Source organism: Fistularia commersonii, chromosome 5 (assembly GCF_037954325.1).
Source record: "Fistularia commersonii isolate RoL2024-O1a breed Wild chromosome 5, RoL_Fcom_v1.0, whole genome shotgun sequence".
In the NCBI taxonomy this organism is placed as follows: Eukaryota; Metazoa; Chordata; class Actinopteri; order Syngnathiformes; family Fistulariidae; genus Fistularia; species Fistularia commersonii.
This window is the reverse complement of record NC_141288.1, coordinates 7,419,783-7,438,648: the sequence shown is the minus strand read 5'-3', so window position 1 is coordinate 7,438,648 and position 18,866 is coordinate 7,419,783. Positions and strand designations below refer to the sequence as shown.

At 39.6% G+C, this 18,866-nt stretch overlaps 1 protein-coding gene across 5 annotated transcripts in view; it reads left to right on the top strand.

The window, feature by feature from the left end:
- The window catches only part of sox5 (SRY-box transcription factor 5), an 89,224-nt gene that overhangs the window by 39,698 nt on the left and 30,660 nt on the right, over window positions 1-18,866 (top strand). For all 5 annotated transcript variants that reach the window (XM_086146673.1, XM_086146669.1, XM_086146668.1 and 2 more), the window contains exons 4-7: window positions 722-808; window positions 5,852-6,024; window positions 8,129-8,197; window positions 17,677-17,803. In XM_086146673.1, the coding sequence (XP_086002799.1) occupies window positions 722-808; window positions 5,852-6,024; window positions 8,129-8,197; window positions 17,677-17,803 (456 nt within the window). The remainder of the gene's footprint in view (window positions 1-721; window positions 809-5,851; window positions 6,025-8,128; window positions 8,198-17,676; window positions 17,804-18,866) is intronic.

Here is an 18,866-nt window from a genome sequence, read left to right as displayed (position 1 = left end):
TGTACACTTATTTAGTCATGTGTATGTCTTTGTATGTTTGCTTTTTCTTGTTTGACATTTCCATTTCTCTTACATTGTGTGAATGCGAATGCATGTATGGATGAGACCATACGATTTTATTTCTGCATGTGTGTGGCTGTGCAGAGCTGTGTGCGTGTGCGTGCATGCGTGTGTGTGTTTGTGCGTGAGGGTCTGTGGAGTGTGTGTTGAAAACAAAGCAGTAGCTGATAATATGCCCATTGTGGTGGGTGCATTAAGGCCCTCTTTGTCTCCGGGCCCACAGGGCTAATGATTCTCTAGCAGCAGGTGAGAGGGAAAAAACCTCGCTCTTTTTCTCTCTCTACGCTCCACTTGTGTCTCGCTTTATCTTGTGTTGGCTCTCTCACTCTTTCCCTTTTGCTCACTTGTATTTGTTCTTTAGATTTCCTCTCTTTTGAGTCTCAGCTTCTCTTTTTCCTCCTTTCTCTCCCTCTCTCTCCTGCTGATGCAGCCATTAGTCTAAGCTGCTGCTGCCTTTATTACTGCAAATGGACTTTAAATGAGCTTCATTGTCATGTAGGCCTGCCAACTGAATCTCTCTCTCTCTCTCTCTCTCTCTCTCTCTCTCTCTCTCTCTCTCTCTCTCTCTCTCTCTCTCTCTCTCTCTCTCTCTCTCTCTCTCTCTCTCTCTCTCTCTCTCTCTCTCTCTCTCTCTCTCTCTCTCTGTTCTTCATCTAAGCAGAAGTCCCCAGTATTGAGAGGCTCTTGTCAAAGGACTGGAAGGATAAACTTTTGGCCATGGGCTCAGGACACATCGGAGAAATTAAAGGTAAAATTAAAGTTCAATTTACCCCTTAAATTCAAAGCAAACAGGTTATTTGGGATAAACCATCACAGATAGGTAAAAAATAAATCCAACTTAAAATCTAGCTCCTGTCATCAATGGCTGAACTGAAATGTTACCGTCCTGTTGCTTGTTTTTCATGACAAACAACAAGTTAGGAAATGTAAAGGACATATTTTAGCCCCAAACTGGCTAGATGCCTCCTTGGAAACACCATACTTCCTTCCCTGTTCATATCAATCAAAGCACGATAAGTATCCTGTTGCCAAACCCTCGCACCAAAACATCCAATAGCAAAATAATAGCTGGGGTGGGGTGGGAGAGGCTGTTCCAAAACACTAATATTACTATTCCCATGCCTGATGAGTAGTTGGCCTTCTGTAAATAGAATAGAATCAATCTTGGATGAAATTGTGGAGCCGGAAGGCTCCAGTATTGCATCCATTCACTCGAAACATGATATTGATTTCATCACTGTCAGGTTTCCTTCTTGCAGAAAGGGGAGGAGTTATAAAGTTTGATGGCTACAGGTAAGAAAGACCTTCTGTGGCGTTCTGTGGTGATCCTCAGTGGTCTCAGTCTACGGCGAGCTTTCCTGATTAACTTATTTAGTCTGTTAGCGCGACTGCCTTCAGCCTACTGCCCCATCACCTGACAGTGTAGAAGATGATGGTGGACACCATAGTGTGATTAAAACATCTGCAGCATGGCTCTGTAGATGTTGAAAGACCTGAGTCTCCTGAGAAAGAACACGCGACCCTGAGCTTTCTTGTATTTGGCATCTGTGTTCGTAGTCCAGTCTAATTTATTGTCTATATGTGAACGCCGAGGTACTTGTACTTGCCCACAATGTCCACATCAGTCCCATTGATAGAGATGGGGTTTGGACTGGTCCTCCATTTCCTAAAGTCCACCACCGACTCCTTCATCTTTTTTGCATTGAGTTGCCGGTGGTTTAGTCCACACCACTCCGCAAACCTGTCCACCACACACCTGACTCTGTGAGCAGCAGCTGAGGTCAGAGTTGTAGAGTGTGAACATGAAGGAAGCCAGGACCGTACCCTGTGTTGCACCCGTGCTGCTCATGATTGTGTCAAACACAAGCTTCTGCATCCTCACATACTGTGGGTGGCCTGTGAGATAGTCAGTAACCCAGGCCACTAGGGGAGCATCCCTCCACATGTCCTGAGTAAGTCAGGTCGAATGGTGTTGAAAGCACTAGAAAAGTAAAAGAGCATGACTTTCATAGTGCTGCCTGCCTCCCTCCTTGAGGTAAGTGTAAGCCCTGTGCAGCAGGAAGATGATGGCATTTTCCACTCCAATATGGGGCTGGTATGCGAACTGCAGGGACTACAATTGAGTGAAGGTGTCTCAGGACGAGCCGCTTCAGTCACTTCATGACGTGTGATGTCAAGGCCACTGATCTGTAGTCACTGAGTGTGTTTGGATGTTTTTTTTTCTTCGGCACAGGGACCAAACATGAGGTTCTTCACAATGAAGGGACAACCATCACGCTTGGGTTGAATATATGCCGAAAAACACCACACAGTTGAATAGCACTTCCTTTTAGCACTCAAGGCAGTCAGGACCCGCAGTCTTTCTCAGCCAAAGATGACTGAACTCTCTTCTCATGTCCTCAACACTGATGATGAGGGAGGCCAAATAATGTTTAGTGTGATAAGTGTTTCTGGAACCAAAAAAATTAAATATAAAAAGTAATATAAATAATAATAATAATACAGCTTAGGTTTCGCAGCAGGTAAAGCATAGGTAAAATAGTTTCATTGAACAAAACTAAAAACGGTATAATGAATATTGCTGTCCAGATTCATTATGAGCCGGCTGCTTCACATACGTTTGATCTACTGGTGAAAAATTAGACTGTAGGAAAGTGGGCAGGAGCATCCTGCTTGTGGCAACGCATACCAACAGTTTGGGGAACAATATATGAAGTTAAAATATTAGTAAAGTCAGTAAATCAGTGTATGTTCTTACACATATGTAATGTGTGTGTGTATATGAGAGTATGTGTGAGTGTGTGTGGGCTGTCACATTATGTCAGCAGCAAAAAAAAAAAAAAAAACGTAAAATCTTGGTTGGTTAATTTTTGGCTTATTCACCTTAACAATTCACTATCTTCAGTTATGATTGTCACAATAACAGGGAGAAACATTCGGGACCCTGTCACCAAATTATTTTCAGTGGTGTAATTGCAGCTTTGCACACTTTGGGAATGCACAGGTTTAAATGCCAGCATGTCCCTACGACCTATAGCAAAGGGTCTACATTAAGCAGAAGCAGAAATATTAACAAAGCTGAAAACCACTTGTCTAGGATCAATCCACTGTGGTGAAATTCCCCATAAAAGTGGATGTTGATGACTTGGTTACAGGGGTGAAGCTGTGACCAAAATGCTAAGATCTATGAACCTTGGTATTTGGATCACTTTCCAGCTTCCCCTTTTCCCTGTCTTCTGTCTTTCATTTCTTTAGCTCTACTTTATCCTCCATTTACTTGTCCCTAATATTCTTCCCATTAAGCTGTTTTTGCCCCCACCTCTTTCATGGTGCTAGGGCCTTATCATCCCAGCGCAAAAAGCATAAGCAGCACAAAGTGACAAGTATTTAATAGTGTTGAAATTGGTTAATTTTACCATGCATGTGTGAATGAAAGCGAGAATGTAATGTTTATTAGACAGATTTGTTGATAAGCGCAGGCCATTACAATTGGCCCAAGGACGGAATGTGGGAACCAGGAGTTGAGAGGATATCTTTTTGATCTGCTTACCATCCGCCCAGCAGCTGAGAAAACTACCTAATATGAGCAGATTAATGAAGCCATAAAGTGCGAACAGAAGGAAGATAAATTGTAGCTTGTGGTTATGTATAGGAGTTTAGAAATCGCAATCTAGACCTAGAAAGACAACATAATTTTTATGACTGGCTTACATGTACCTGATCATCAGTGCTGGTTGGCAAAGAACTGCAGCACATCAATGCATACATCCTGTACATCCATAGTTCAGCATAAATATAAACTTGTTAACTGTATTTCTATTCCCTCCATATTTCCTGTCTGTCCATAAGACTTAGAATCCCTTCTCCCCTTAAGTTCTACTCTGCTTTCTCCCTGTCTTAGACTGAACTTGATCAGACCAAAATTTTTAGCACAAAGCTCTTTCTTGTCTTGGTCAACTTAGACACACACACACACACACACACACACACACACACACACACACACACACACACACACACGTGCTCCTTACTTTTAGGCCTTATAAAGGTGGGTCTGTGAGTTAGGACAGCGGTGTGTTTATTTTTCCACTGGCTAGTGTGCTCGACAGTTGCCTTTATTGTTCATTGTTGGCAGATGGATGGCAGAGGGAAGTGAATAGTGGAGGCGGAGGTGGAGAGTGTTGGTGGGCAATAGGAGAGTGTGAGTTTAGTAAGGGGTGTGCACTAGGCGTCAGCTACCAACAGTGAGGACAAATGGCTGTCTCTCACCTTCTTGACTGGTCAAAGGGCAGGTCAGCTACCATATCACATTGTCTTTACAGCCTTCATTCCTTAGTCACTTGCCTCTCATCTCACTCATCCTCTTCTTTCTCTGTGCTTTTTTCTCTCCCTTTCTCATTTTCTTTCATACTCTTTCTAATGTGGTTTGACTGCTGTAGGAATGTGGCCCAGTTAAAGGTAGCAGTTGAAAAACATTGGTGTATTGTAAATTATTACACATACAACTGTGTATGCACGGACACTCACACATATACACCAAAGCCCTGTAGGTAAACATTGGTACGTTTGACCACACATGAGCACACATTCATGCTTATTGTGCTTCAGTGTGCCTCTTTGTAACTACTTCCTACTGAATGATTTAGGCCTTATGTGGAAGTGTGTATTAGATTGTGTATTTTGTATGTGTGTGTTCATGTAAAGGAGCTGGCATGTAAGGATCAGAGGGGTCAAGGGGCAGGCCATGTTAAATATGAGCAGAAGGTTGGCCTTTTGCATGGTAAACACAGACAGACACACTTTTGTTCCCTCTCTTTTTCTGTCATATTAATCCACACAAAAGTCACCAATTAAATATCTCAAATACATCAGCAATCAAATTTTCAAAGGGAAAAGAAAACCTGTGCAAGGATATCTTGTATTTTAATTAGAATAATATACTACTACTACTACTAATAATAATACTAGATTGTTGCACTATTATTATTCACACACTCTCTCACACACCTACATTCCATCTCTCTTTCTCTCTCGCTCTCTCACACAGACACACACACAAGCACACAAAATTTGCATCTTGGTTGAAAATAGTATAGCACACATATTTGAATCCCCAATACTGTTAGTGTTGAAATGAGACCCACTTCTCATCAAAAGACCCAACTTATCTATACAGTATATTAGGTAGAACACAAAAGCTGGAAGCTGACCCCTGCCTCGCTTGTTACTTGTGCTTTGTCTCTCTTGGCCTCTGACCCCTCAACCTTTTTCGACTCTTGAATGCCATGCAAGGCAGTAGACCAAATTGATTTTTAACTTTGAAATGCCCAAAAAAAGATAAAAATCTTAAAGAGTCCACCAAACAGATTACTTAATTTTCTTAGTATGACCTCAAGTTAGGGTGGTGCAGTGGTTAGCACTTAGGCCACACTACTGAAGGACCCTGGTTTGATTTTGACATGGGGAGTGTGTGGAGTTTACATGCACTTCTCATGTCTGTATGGTTTTCCTCTGGGTTCTCCGGTTTCCTCCCATAGTCCAAAAACATGAAGCCGACGAATTGGAAAATTGTCCACTTGTGAAAGAGAGTGAATGGTTGTTCTGGCGACCAGTCCGCGGTGTATCCCTGCCTCTTCCCCGATGGCAGGTGAGATATTCTGCAGTACCCTCCATGATCCTGAGCAGGATAAGCGGTAGACAATGGATGGATTGATAACCTCAAATGAAACTTGGAATTTGGCAAACACTACAATGTTACCTTGAACCTGTCTTTCCCCCTTTTTCACTATAGGTACCCCAGACAGTCTGGCTGAAAAAGAGCGCCAGCTTATGGGCATGATTGGCCAGTTGAGTAGCCTGAGGGAACAGCTCCTGGCAGCCCATGAGGAGCAGAAGAAGCTGGCTGCCTCACAGATGGAGAAGCAGAGGCAGCAGATGGAACTGGCCAAGCAACAGCAGGATCAGGTATAGGGGCGCTCTAGATTCAAAGAAGACATCACTTGGAAACTGTATCGCTAACAGGCCAACTCTGCAAAAATGTTAATATCTAACCTTAAATAGGGATTTTGCTTTGCTTCTGTTATTTATATTCTAATTAGGTATACAGGCATTTCCATGTTTTTTCCATGAGTTTTTTTTATTTTATTTTTATCAAGGATTCTGTTAAATGTGCACAGGCAGACTTACAGACACAGACAAACTTGCAAACCTACACACATGCAAGAACACACACTCAAGATTTGACAGGATTTGCACAGGTCATTACAAAGCATTAAAAGTCATGAAATAGATTTTGCAAAATTTAAGGCCTTAAATAGCATTAAAAAGCATTACATTCAGTGTCTAGATGCATTAATCAATTAAATACACTTGATGGGAAAACATATTGTTCTTTGCAATTTATTTTATTTGGGCTATATAAACATTTAATAATCAGAATGTTGATTGGAATTGTGTGATGATTGGTGATGACTGACAGGTAGAACCCTTTAAATGGCTATTGCTTATGGCAGGTATTCTGATGGTACACAGAGTTGCAACACCAGAGTTGGAGCAAAAAGGAAACAAACCAAGAAATATGCACTAATAATCATACACAATGCTGAATCTATGTGACTCTTTAGTTTCATTGTCACTCACAAGGTGATATATACATATCTGCTACTTGTACGAAATTAATTCCACATGTATATGATTGATATTCTTATAAAAAAAACATACCTGCAGGTATGTCATTAAATTTTGCTTAAAGTGGCATTAAAAAGCATTATAAAATCATCAAATAAGATTAGCTGATACCTGCAGAAACCCTGTGCTAACAGGTATTTGCTTTAGAGGTGTTTCCCACACTCTTGTGGCTTATGACCTCCTGGAAATCGTATTGCAGAATTATGCCACAAGTAGACTGAGAGACACAGCTACAGTACTATATTGGAGCAAATCGTCACTGACAAAAAGAATGCCTGACATTGCTACATCCCTTTGTACATTACTATTTATTCTCACTTTTTTAACAATGTGATTTATCTCCTCAAATAAATTCATTTAAAATATATAGCCTTTCAACATGCACAAACAAAAGAAGATGCATAAATGAGAGGCATTGACATTTGAATGCAATGACTTCGCTGTCAGCAAATAGTGCATTTGATTGATTTAAAATATTTAAACAAGATTGTATGAGAAATAGTGTATGTTTTGTGCATGCTCGTTTGAATTTCAATTAGAGATTCTAATGGAAGGACACCAAAGTTTGAAATGCCCTGCAGGAGGCCTAGAGAAAGACAGAGGAGGAGATTTATGGATGTATTGAAAGAGGAAATGAAGTTAGTAGGTATGAGACAAGAGGATACAAAGAATAGAGTAAGAGGGAGGAGGCTGATTAGCTGTGGCGAACCCTGAAGGTAACAGCCGAAAGGAGGAGATTGTTAATCCTCCCAAAAACAAGCAGTTTTCCTACCCAATCTAAAACTTGACATCTTTCCTAATTGATATTTTCAACATATTTTCATGAACACCATTTTGTTCAAAACCAGTATATAACAGTAAAATTGATGCACAAATAACAACTTGAGCCAAAAATTGGAAACATGTTGGAAACAAAAAATATACTTCTGAAGCTTGAACTTTTTTACTTTCATCACATTAATCATTAAGGACCATTATAGGTCCTTTCTTGTTCATTTACTCATTGAGCGGAACACTGACTAGAAAATATATCATATCACTGTAAGAAATCATGAAATTGAAGCACTATATAATATCTATATTCTTTAAGTACTCATGATGGAGTGTGCTCTTTACACAGTTTTTCATTTAGTAGGTGTGTTACTGTAATAGTGTCAACTGTTTAACTTTTACCAGAGACCAGATCAGATGTGGCCATTAATATTTTAAACCAGGACATCAACCTTCTGTCATCCAAGTGGAGCTGCTGAGATGTGCAAATATGTCAGATTTCCCCCAGGCCCTACGCTTGCAAACACACACACGGACACACACACCCACACACACACACACACATTACCGTAAATGCTTTCTAATAGCAAGCTTTGCATTTTGTCCTTAGATTGCAAGGCAACAGCAGCAGCTTTTACAGCAGCAACACAAAATCAACCTCCTGCAGCAACAAATCCAGGTGAGGCATGTTTGCGTGCATTCATGTATGCGTGCCTGTGTATGGTCTGTATGCGTGTGTAAAAGGGCATATATTTATAGCACTCATGGGTCATGCAAATTGTGTTTTTTTTTTTTTATAAAAATGTTAGAATTATGTCATTATGTGAGTTTGTGCAGTTAACATTGTAATTGTTATGGCTTTTATTAGCTCAAGTACCAACATTTCATGCCTTAATTGTTAATGTTGTATATGAGCCTTCTCCTTCAACCTAAGACTCAAAAACACGTGCTCTGACAGGTTGTTGAAATTGCAGAAATTAGTTACAGTTTAATAGTTTGGAAAATACAAGTGAGTTAATCCTGTGTTTGGATTTTGAATTATGAATGTATTGTTTGTGTAGGAGGGTTTGGTGAAATGTTGTCAGTTAGGTTTGAAAATTACAGAGATGTGTCAAGAGACAGCAGTAGTTTGGCTTAGTTTTGCAACAGCAATACAAATAATTTGAAAATTCTACTTTTGAGGCATTCAAGAAGCTTTAGAATAAGTTTCACAACTCTTTCCCCATAATATCCGAAACGAAGTCACTCAAGCTAAAAAAAAGGTAATGGGATGCAGTCATTGGTTCTCGTCAGTGACTGACTATGCATTGTGAAATGTTCACTTCACACAAAGTGAGCAAAGTGGAAAAATTCTTCAAGAGGACATTCTAGCAGCATTTTCTGTTTTTTGTGTTAGTTGGTCTCCACAGGTGAAACCTGCATCATCCACAGCTTTCATTCCGAAATATCATTATTTACCATTTGTATTGGCTATTATTAAACTCGGAAGTCTTGCAAACATGGAAAATATATTACATTACCTCACTAACCTAGTTAAGCCTTTGAGAATTTGTTTTAGTAGTTTTAGCCTCCAGTTATTCCCACCTGATGTTTTTTCCCGATCCAAGGCATTTCTGAGATCAATTTCATAAGACAGATGATTCAGTTTTTAATTAAAAAAATGGCAATTCAAGTTAATCCAGAGTCTGAGGTCTTTTGCTTTCCCCTTTTAAGTAATAACAAGGAATACTGCCACCCAATGGTTTAAGGAAAAATGCTGGCAAAAAAGCAGGTAAACTGTAATCCATATATTAGCTGATGGCGACCCCATGTTTGTACGATGCGTTCAACTTTTGCTGGCTCAATGAAATACTTGATAAAATGATGATGATCATGATGAAGTGTGTGTCTTCCAGTGCTAGCTGAAGCCAAAGCTTTTGAGCTTACTAAAAAAGAAGTAATAATGATAATAATAAAAATAATAATAATAAATCCATCCATTATCAACTGCTTATGCTACTGAGGGTCGCTGGATCATTGGGCAGGGTACACCTTGAACCGGTTGCTAGTCGATTGCAGGGCCACATATAGAGACGAGCAACCATTCACACGTCTGGGAAATATTTCCCTCCATCTATCCTTAATCAACCAGTTATCCAACTTTGGGTCACGGGGGATGCTGGAGCGTATCCCAGCTGCGATAGGGTGAGAGGCAGGGTTCACCCTAGACAGGTCACCAGTGAATGTTGTGGGAAGAAACGGGGGGAACATGCAAACTCCCCTAAGGGGGAATCGAACCAGGACCCTTAATGCTGTGGGACAGAGGCGCTAACCACTGTGCAACCGTGACATAGTTATTTTTTCATCATAATTAATCAAATACACTGCAAAGCAATTTTTAAATGCATTTAGAATAATTGAAAAACTTGGGAATTTTGCAATGTTAAATCTATTGAGTGGAAATGGAAACTGTTTTCATCCCTCATTTAAAAATACATATGAGTTTTGACACAATGGCTTTAGTCCATAGCAATGGATTTATTCCATAGCATTTTTTTCCACCTTACAGGATTTTATATACCAATGTGTTTTCCCATAAGGAATAATAGTAAATATAATCAGAAATTGCAACTGTGGTGGTAGAGGTTATATCTATAGTCTTTGGAATAATGTCTTCTCATTTTCCTTTAATCAGAAGAACCTAGATCAAAAGATATGCCAACAATCAATTACTTCAATGTAAGTTAGTTCATGATATTTATGATTATAAAGACAAACAATGCAAGTTGAAGCTGTGAAACTCCCTCTTTGTGTGAATTGTGTCACAAGTCACCTGTTATATGTCACAATACACTGCAGCCTCTATGTTGGTCCAGGTGGCTTGGAAGTAATAGCCCTGCGTTTATAAAGGCAGATGATACTGAATTTTGAGTTTAGAAAGCCAAGCTTTGTATTATAGATACTGTTTCCAAGTAAAGACACACATTCCATTTCACGTCAGAGTTTGGCCATACACAGTTTTGTGATAGGAGACCTCGTGATTGCAAGTGTGTGGGATGTGTGTCTATGTCTGTCCAAGATTTGTGTGAAGCAGCTGTGTTTATCTGCTTTGTGTAAGCTAAATTCTGAATTGTTAATTTTTTTGGTCAAAAAAATACAGTTGTTTCTAAGGATTTCTGTGTGCTCTTGGACATCAACTCCATCTATGTGTATGCATGTGTGTTTTCCACAGCTGTGTGTGTTAAGCTATAAACACGTCCGCTCATGATTCAGTCCCCCATGACCCCAATGAGACAAAGCTCTCTTTTCCCATGACTTTGCAACCTTTTCCCAAATAGGCATTTCTCCATTGAACAGGCCCAACAATAGGTTCTTACAAGCAGGGGCAGCTGTAGGGAGCCTTGTCCAGAGTGGGGCACAATCAACAGCGCCTCATTTGACAACTACAAAATGAGCGCACACTCACACACACACAAACATACACACAGACACACACAGAAACACACTCAAAGTATGCAAAAACATACAAAACACTGCACACACTTTTTCAAAAAGTCACAAGCACTTCTCCATGATAATCATACACACACTCCTCATCAAAGACTTGGTGGAGATATGCACTGCTAAAGTATTCATGAAGAGATTGTCCACACAATCCCACTATACAATGCCCTGCCAGAGTACCTAGTTCAGTATGTAGGTTTGTCTTTATATCAGTTTGTGTGTGTGTGTGTGTGTGTGTGCGTGCGTGTGCGTGTGCGTGTGTGAGTGGTTGTGTGCGTGCGTGCATGCGTGTTCTGTGTGATAACCCACTGTGTTCAGTGTGTACCTGTATGGTGTATCTTTCGTATCTTTAACTATGTTAGGCACTACTCCCAAAGATCTATTAAGAATGCTGTTAACTCTCCTCTTGCAAGAGATGACGTGATTCAAATATCGAAGCTCATGAAAAAGAAAGAAGAGTGATACACATCTTTTGTGAAAGAGAATGTCATTTGTTTTTTGTCCTCAGATCTCCTCTGCTTTCTCTATCTCTGAAACCTAAATCAGTATATTAATTTCAGGATGACATCCATTGTGAAGGCCAGAAGCATTCGCTGATTGTGATGTATATTAGAAACACAGCCATTACTTTACATAACTGAGACTGGCAGAACAGCTAAGATTTGTAAGTCAGTTAGCTAAATTAATTTAACCTGGAATTATTCCGTGAGATAACATCAATTATTTTCTATTCATTCAAGCAGTATTTACATTTTGTGAACGCTGTTCATCTCTAGTATAAAATCCTGGATAAACTTTTGGAACGTAGGACCTTAACTTAAACTAACTTTTTGTCCAACTTATGTCAAATTTCCAAAACTGAACAAACACTATGCATTACATTTTCACTTTTTACTTACTTTTACTAAACCAAACTACTCACTGCTTTGGTTATTATAATTAAGAGGCCATCTCTCCATAGTGACCCCCTGCATTGCGGAGGACAGTTGTCCCCTCAATGCAGGGAAGTTCAGTGGGGATGGAAAAAGCTTACCTGCCAAGTGTCTCAGGATTATTCTTGGGAGCAAGTACATTTTCTCACATTGTACAAATAGGGCACATATAGAAACAAAGAGTGGGAGACAAAATTGTTGCCTCACTAATGAATTAAAATGCACTCAATGAAAATACATGCTCATTTTCAGATATGTTTCTGTCTTTCCCCCTCTACTGTCCTCCATATCAGCTATGACCCTGTTCTATTCCTGAACAAAACAGTGGTAACTCAGTCACCATTGTGCATTCACAGGCTCACTCCTTCTGGATCACATGCCCAAAATAAATAGATATGAATGTTTTCGATTTTTCCCTTAAATTTAGTGTAAACCACAACCTCACACTCATACTAGCCCACTACCACCCTTTTATTGAACAGGTAGCCCGATAGGCTTTATGATTGTTTAGTTGTCTCCATATTACTGCAACCGGTATAATCAAAATTTTCCTTACAGGCCATAGGTGCTCATGTGGACACAGCCACATACTTATAAACCTATCGAAAACTTTTCATCATTTTTTGCTAAGTGCTATTACTTACACACATGTGTATACAATGTAAAAATATACCTGATTATGCTCCATTGACTCACAGCAGGCTGGCCACAATGGCACTTTTCCAAGGAAAGTTAATAGCGTATTATTTAAGTCTGCTATTTCTTGCTATCTTTCATTCTCACTCTCGCTCAATTACTTATTAGTTCTATTAGTAAATGCCCTTCTCTACAGCAATAGGTGATCTAGGGCTTGATTAAATTGCTGGAGCATATGGTCACCAGCAGATTTTAGCTGTGGTACTCAGGGATATTTTTTTGCATGGTCAGATGTGAGCCATACATGTGAGGCACCGGCAGTTATTTTTCATTGCATTAACTCCATTGAGCTAATTACTTCTCAAAAATAACTTTACCTGAGAGTTTTTAGTGCTGTGTGCCAACCAAGCTGTTTCACACACATATGTTAATTAGTGGCCAAATCTTCATTACATTTGGAATGTGCTGAACACATCTTCAATCCACCGCCACTTATTGTGTACTTCCCCCTCCCATTGTCTTTCTTATCTCAGTTCTTGATTTATTGCACATTTCATTTGCCAGTCTGAATTGTCAACATCGCTGTCTTCTTTATCCCTAAGAAAGTTCTTAGTAAAAAAGTTTTGCCCATCTGGTTAATTATTTTTTCTTTTTATTTAATTTCATTTCATTTCATTTAGCTTCATTTAATTTCAGAGTGATTCCCTTTGTTTTCCATTCAGTTATCACTGATCAGACCTTTTTCTCTTCAGATGTATCTTTTTTTGATGCAAAGGAGGAATTTGGAGATAAAAAAGAGAAGTGTCTTATTCTCCATTTTGGTAGACGACTGGAGCAGTGTGTTGTGTTGTGTTGTCTGTGTGTATTGTAGGTTTTCATGTTCACTTTGGGACTTTTGTAAAAGAGGAGCTGAGGAGTATGCTATTCTCCAAAGTGTCTGCTGTTTCAGATGTGCCATCCCCTTATGTGAGATCTGGGGATTGATTGGCCTTGCTTTCACGTCCTTCCTACCCGTCTTTTTTCCTCACAGAAGCTTTTCTTTTCCCATGAGTCTTCATGTCTTTGCCTCAAATTCTCAGTCTTTGATTTTGGATAGTTCTGTTCCCCTCATTATTCTATGGTTTACAAGAAGTTTACATTATAATCATAAGGCTAATCTACAGAGGTTATGATCTACTTTAGGGCATTGCAAAACCAATTTGAGTAAATATCAAATGCAGCAAAATTGTTGTGAAGTAGGGAAATTTCAGGGAAGCACCTTTGAGGCTCAGCATCACATGAGCCACTGGTCAACAAATGCAAATTTCAGGAAGCTTTTGGAGTGTCAGTCCCTAATTTATCCCAGCAATCACTGACCCATGTTTTATTTTTAATTTGTGTGCTACTGAAGAGCTCACACACATATCTGCTCAAATATTACTAGAGCATCAAAGTGGAGATAACCATCATAACTACATAAATGACAGCAAAATCACTAAAACAATGCCTTTTCCATGCCTTTCTCTCTATAGGCATATCTGTCCCTTTGCATTACCTATCCGTCAAGTTGTATTCCATTTTTTCTAAATTTGAGCTTCCTTTTTCATATGCGACATGCATCTATTTTGCTGCCCTTCTCAAGCCTAATTCATGTCTACCTATTTTGTATAGGCAATTTGTTGCAAAATCAGAAAGAAACAGTTGGATGAACAAAGCTAGGAGTGCTCTTTAGGAAAGAAAGACAATCCATCTGCTAATGCATCCAATGTTTCGATTTATGGCAATAGGCACACTCTTCTCTTCTCTTCTCTTCTCTTCTCTTCTCCTCTCCTCTCCTCTCCTCTCTTCTCTTCTCTTCTCTTCTCTTCTCTTCTCTTCTCTTCTCTTCTCTTCTCTTCTCTTCTCTTCTCTTCTCTTCTCTTCTCTTCTCTTCTCTTCTCTTCTCTTCTCTTCTCTTCTCTTCTCCCTCTCTCCCCCTCCCTACAGCACATTACAGTGTTTCCAGCCAGCTCTACTCTAGCATATGTCCAATTAGGCCTGAAAGGCAAAGCAGAACTGTTCTGTCTGTGATTTGTCCCTGTGGGGGTCCTGTCCAAGCGTCGCACTGGAAAGCTTCTTCCTTCTGATCGCCCTGCGCAGGCAGCACGTGGTTTATGGTTAACCAAAATGGAGAAGTAATTATTGTTTTTGGTGTAAGAGGAAAACAGGAGCCACTTGAAGAGAGCACCATTCCCCTGAGCTGTGATAGTTTGATTACAGTGCTGCTGGCTGTCGCATGCCGGCACACAGGAGCAGGAGGAGGAGAGACACACAAACACACACACGCACACACACACACACACACACACACACACACACACGAATACACACACAACCACACATGGACAAAGGGACAGATATTTACTCTACAGGTATTTACTCAACATAGAAATATGATTATGTTGAGGCAGGGCTAGCCAGAGGAAGTTTACCACAAATAGAGCCATTCTCCATTTTTGACTTTTCTTCATCTAAAAGCTAAAAAGTTCAGGTACTCAAATAACTCAGAGATTAGTTAATGATACATCACAGTACACCACATCTGTACGAACATGCAGCTACTTCTGTTATATGAGATACATTTTCCACATCAAACTTTGCTTTAATTGGCAATTATCCTATTAAGAGACAGTGAAGGAAGATAAAGGAAGGTGTAGAAGAGAAAGAGTTTTGAAATCAGAATCTACCTATATATATATATATATATATATATATATACAAAGTTGAAAAAGCTACTCCATGCGCCAGCCGGTCACCACATGAGCAGTGACCTGGAACTGGAAAAAAATCGATGGTCAATGGCATGGACCACCTGCCTAGAGTTGAGCGTAAAGGTTTAAAAAGGCATGGCATTCATATCAGACAAAATTGTATTTTACCTCTATCATGTACCAACTGGGCTTTGTGTGAGGAGATATGGCGCTTTGGATGGCCATATCTCAGGTTTAAGAATGTTACCTTGAAAGTAACAATTTTTTTTTTTTTTAAATACAGTTCAGGTTTATTAATTTGTGGATGTAGTGAAACATGAAGTTAGTTTCTATGAGAGAAAAAGATGCAGAAATAGGGTTAGATGAAATAAAATAATTCATTGTCATGGCCCCTGAGGGAGAAGCCAAAGGGAATGGAAGGAAGAAAATTCTGTTATTGATGATGAAAACATAAAGGACAATTGTCATTTGTAACAACTTTTATACACAATTTTTGGTGACAGTGGGTTAAAACAGAAATATTAGCTGATCTGTGATGATAACAACCAATGTTTTTTCTGTACAAAATACAAGGAATTGTGCTTTATCATTCATTGTTGCCTCCATCACATAACTACATAATCTTTAAACCTTTCTAGACAACTGGCTGGTGATGTGAACACCTATGGTTTGATTGTCAAATCAAAAGAGTGACATTTTCCTGAAGAAATTTTTAATCTATTCTGTCAAATGGGTCTGAATCCAAATTTATACCGCATCAATATAATTGTTGTTGTTTTCTATTGTATACCGAGGAGGGGGGATTTTGAAAGACAGAAATTGACACATTCTGCAGCAAATGACATTGTGGACTTCTGATCTCTGAGAGATAAAATCACCTCTGCACAAATGGATAGCCCAACCCAAGATAGCCACCACTTCAGGACAAGGACTCCGAAGTCCACCTATTTCTCAAGGACAAAGGCCACTCCTTTGAAGACAACAGTGTGTGCATTCTAGCCAGCAAACAGATGGTTCGAGAGAAGAACCAAAGAAACCATCTTTGTCAGAATGGATAAACCATCTCTAAGCAGGGGGGCCTTAGGTACAACCTTTCACCTACATACAATGCCATATTGGGATCCATCCCAAGACAGATTAGCTTACAAATGACAGACCTAGCTGCACCCTTCAAACCACCTGGAGAGATCCAATACCGGATCCAATACCTGACCTCAGCAACTACCAACAAACCTCTGTCTATGTAACCCAACGTTTTTCTCTGCATTCTTCATCTTCTGAGAATTTTGGCTATACCGTTTCAAATTTTAATACAGATATGTCCCCACAAGGTGTACATTTGTTCCCACCTAACAACATCCCATTAGCACAACAACCCCCTTCAACCTAGTTTCTACACCAAAACTCTCCTATTTGCATAACAAGCCATCATTACTTTGACCGGCCCCCAACCCTGGTGTTTATATTCAGAAACTCCCCGCATTCCATTAGAACTGATGAAGCCTCTCAGATGAGAGGTTAAATGTCTTCAAGGGAATGAAATCAAGCCAAGTTGCTATGATAAGAAGATTTTAACAACAGCTCCCATACTACATAATTTTTGTACCAGCAGCATACATTAACTTTTTTCTCCTACTGTCACCTTTTTCAACTACTTCTCCCCATCTTTTGCTCTTGTTCCACTCGAACTTCCCATCAGTCCATCACACTCAAGTCTTTGTGTTGTTTTTGGCAGAATGCTGTTTAATGCAACCATCTGTCTCCTTCTGTCCTTCCTTTCTGTTTCTTCCTTCTCTCTCTCCTCTCTTGTCTCTCGTGCCAAATCAACCCATTGGTGGAGCTTTTCTTCCACTTTTTCTTTTAAAATCCTGGAAACCTTGTGAAGTCATATGGCCCCCTGTCTGAACGCACAGAAATGCTGAAAGTCTGTATGTCTCACTGTATATTTGTATTCTTTTATATTTTTATTTGTTTTTTTGGTAGAGGATCATCTTCCAAATGCTAGAGTAGCTTTTATAAGCAGTCACTATGACTTGGTTTTTGTATTTGAAGGGAATATTTTTGTTCAGTTTGAGTCTCCATAAATATGTATGTCTTGAATAAAGAAGCCTGAAAAAAAAAACAAAAAACAAAAAACTGATTCTAAGTAATTATGATACTTTTCATATAGTTAAAATTAGTCAAATCTGTTTTTTGAATAGGAGATCCATATTTCAGTCTTGAACATAACTCTTCAAAATGCTTTGGGCTGCTTGAAGGTGGGGCTACTGCACACGTGCTAATTTGTTTCTAACCATGTCCTAATCTCTTGCACTTTTTCTCACTCTTTCCTCTCTACTTCTTTGCCTTCACCTGTCCTCCACCTCCACCCCCATCAGCAGGTCCAGGGTCAGCTTCCTCCTTTAATGATTCCTGTTTTTCCTCCGGACCAGAGGACTTTGGCAGCAGCTGCAGCTCAGCAGGGTTTCCTCATGCCCCCAGGCTTTAACTACAAGCCCAGTTGCAGTGAGTGAAACCCATATCCATGTTAATCATTCTTTTATTAATGTAATATTAAAGTAAATAAATGCTTTGGGGGATATTTCACCATGAAAGGTAGTATGGGCTTTCCCACATGAGGAATCAGAAGTTGTCCCAAAAGAAAAGGTCTGTGCTCTTGATAAAAAACTAAACAAAAACAAACAAAAAATCTCAGTCCAATGCACCCTTTCTCTTTACATGTGCTTTGTGTCCATCACTTTCTTTGTCCATTATGTCTCCCATTTCTCTTTTTTATTTTGATGCATTAAAATGACTTTTTTCATTTATTAAATTATATATTTTTTGTACTTATTTATTTATTTTGGTTATCAAACTCTGGCTGTGTGGCAATGTGTTGTTTACCATGATAGCATGGTGAGACAGGGAGAGAAGGAGGAAGAGAAAGAGAAAGTGGACTGATAGATGGAGAGGGAATGAAGTAGAAAGAGAGAGAGAAAGAGGGCTGGTTGCCAGGGGAATATAGGTATAAATGCTCCGTAAGGGGTTAGAATATGTGTTGGGAGTCTGGGGTTGGTAATGTGACTTGTTCCAGGTTCACCCAACATTAAAGTGAGATGCAGGCAGAACATGTTTCAAACTCATCACAACAACTCACACAAACACACACACACACACACACACACACACACACACACACACACACACAAAAACATTCAAATGCCAAGGCAGCAATGATGGCCTTGTAATAATGCAAAAACGAAAAAAAAGATAACTACTGAAACAAAGATGTGTACATGTGTACAAGTTCAAGCACCACCTTATCAGTCTTTCACAGCTTCCTTAAGGTCAAACTGAATTATACCCACCGCATCAGTGAATTTTGACCACTGCATTAAATTCAACATGGATGAACCATGACAGTGGAGGAGTTAGAGGCTCAGTATCTTGCTCAACAATACTTCGACAGGCTAGGAGGATAGAAAGAATTGAACCAATAATGTTCGGTTCCAGGGATGACCGCTACAACCCCCTAAGCCACGTGCTCCTATATTCCTGATCAAGAGGTTGCATCGTCTGCAAAATACCC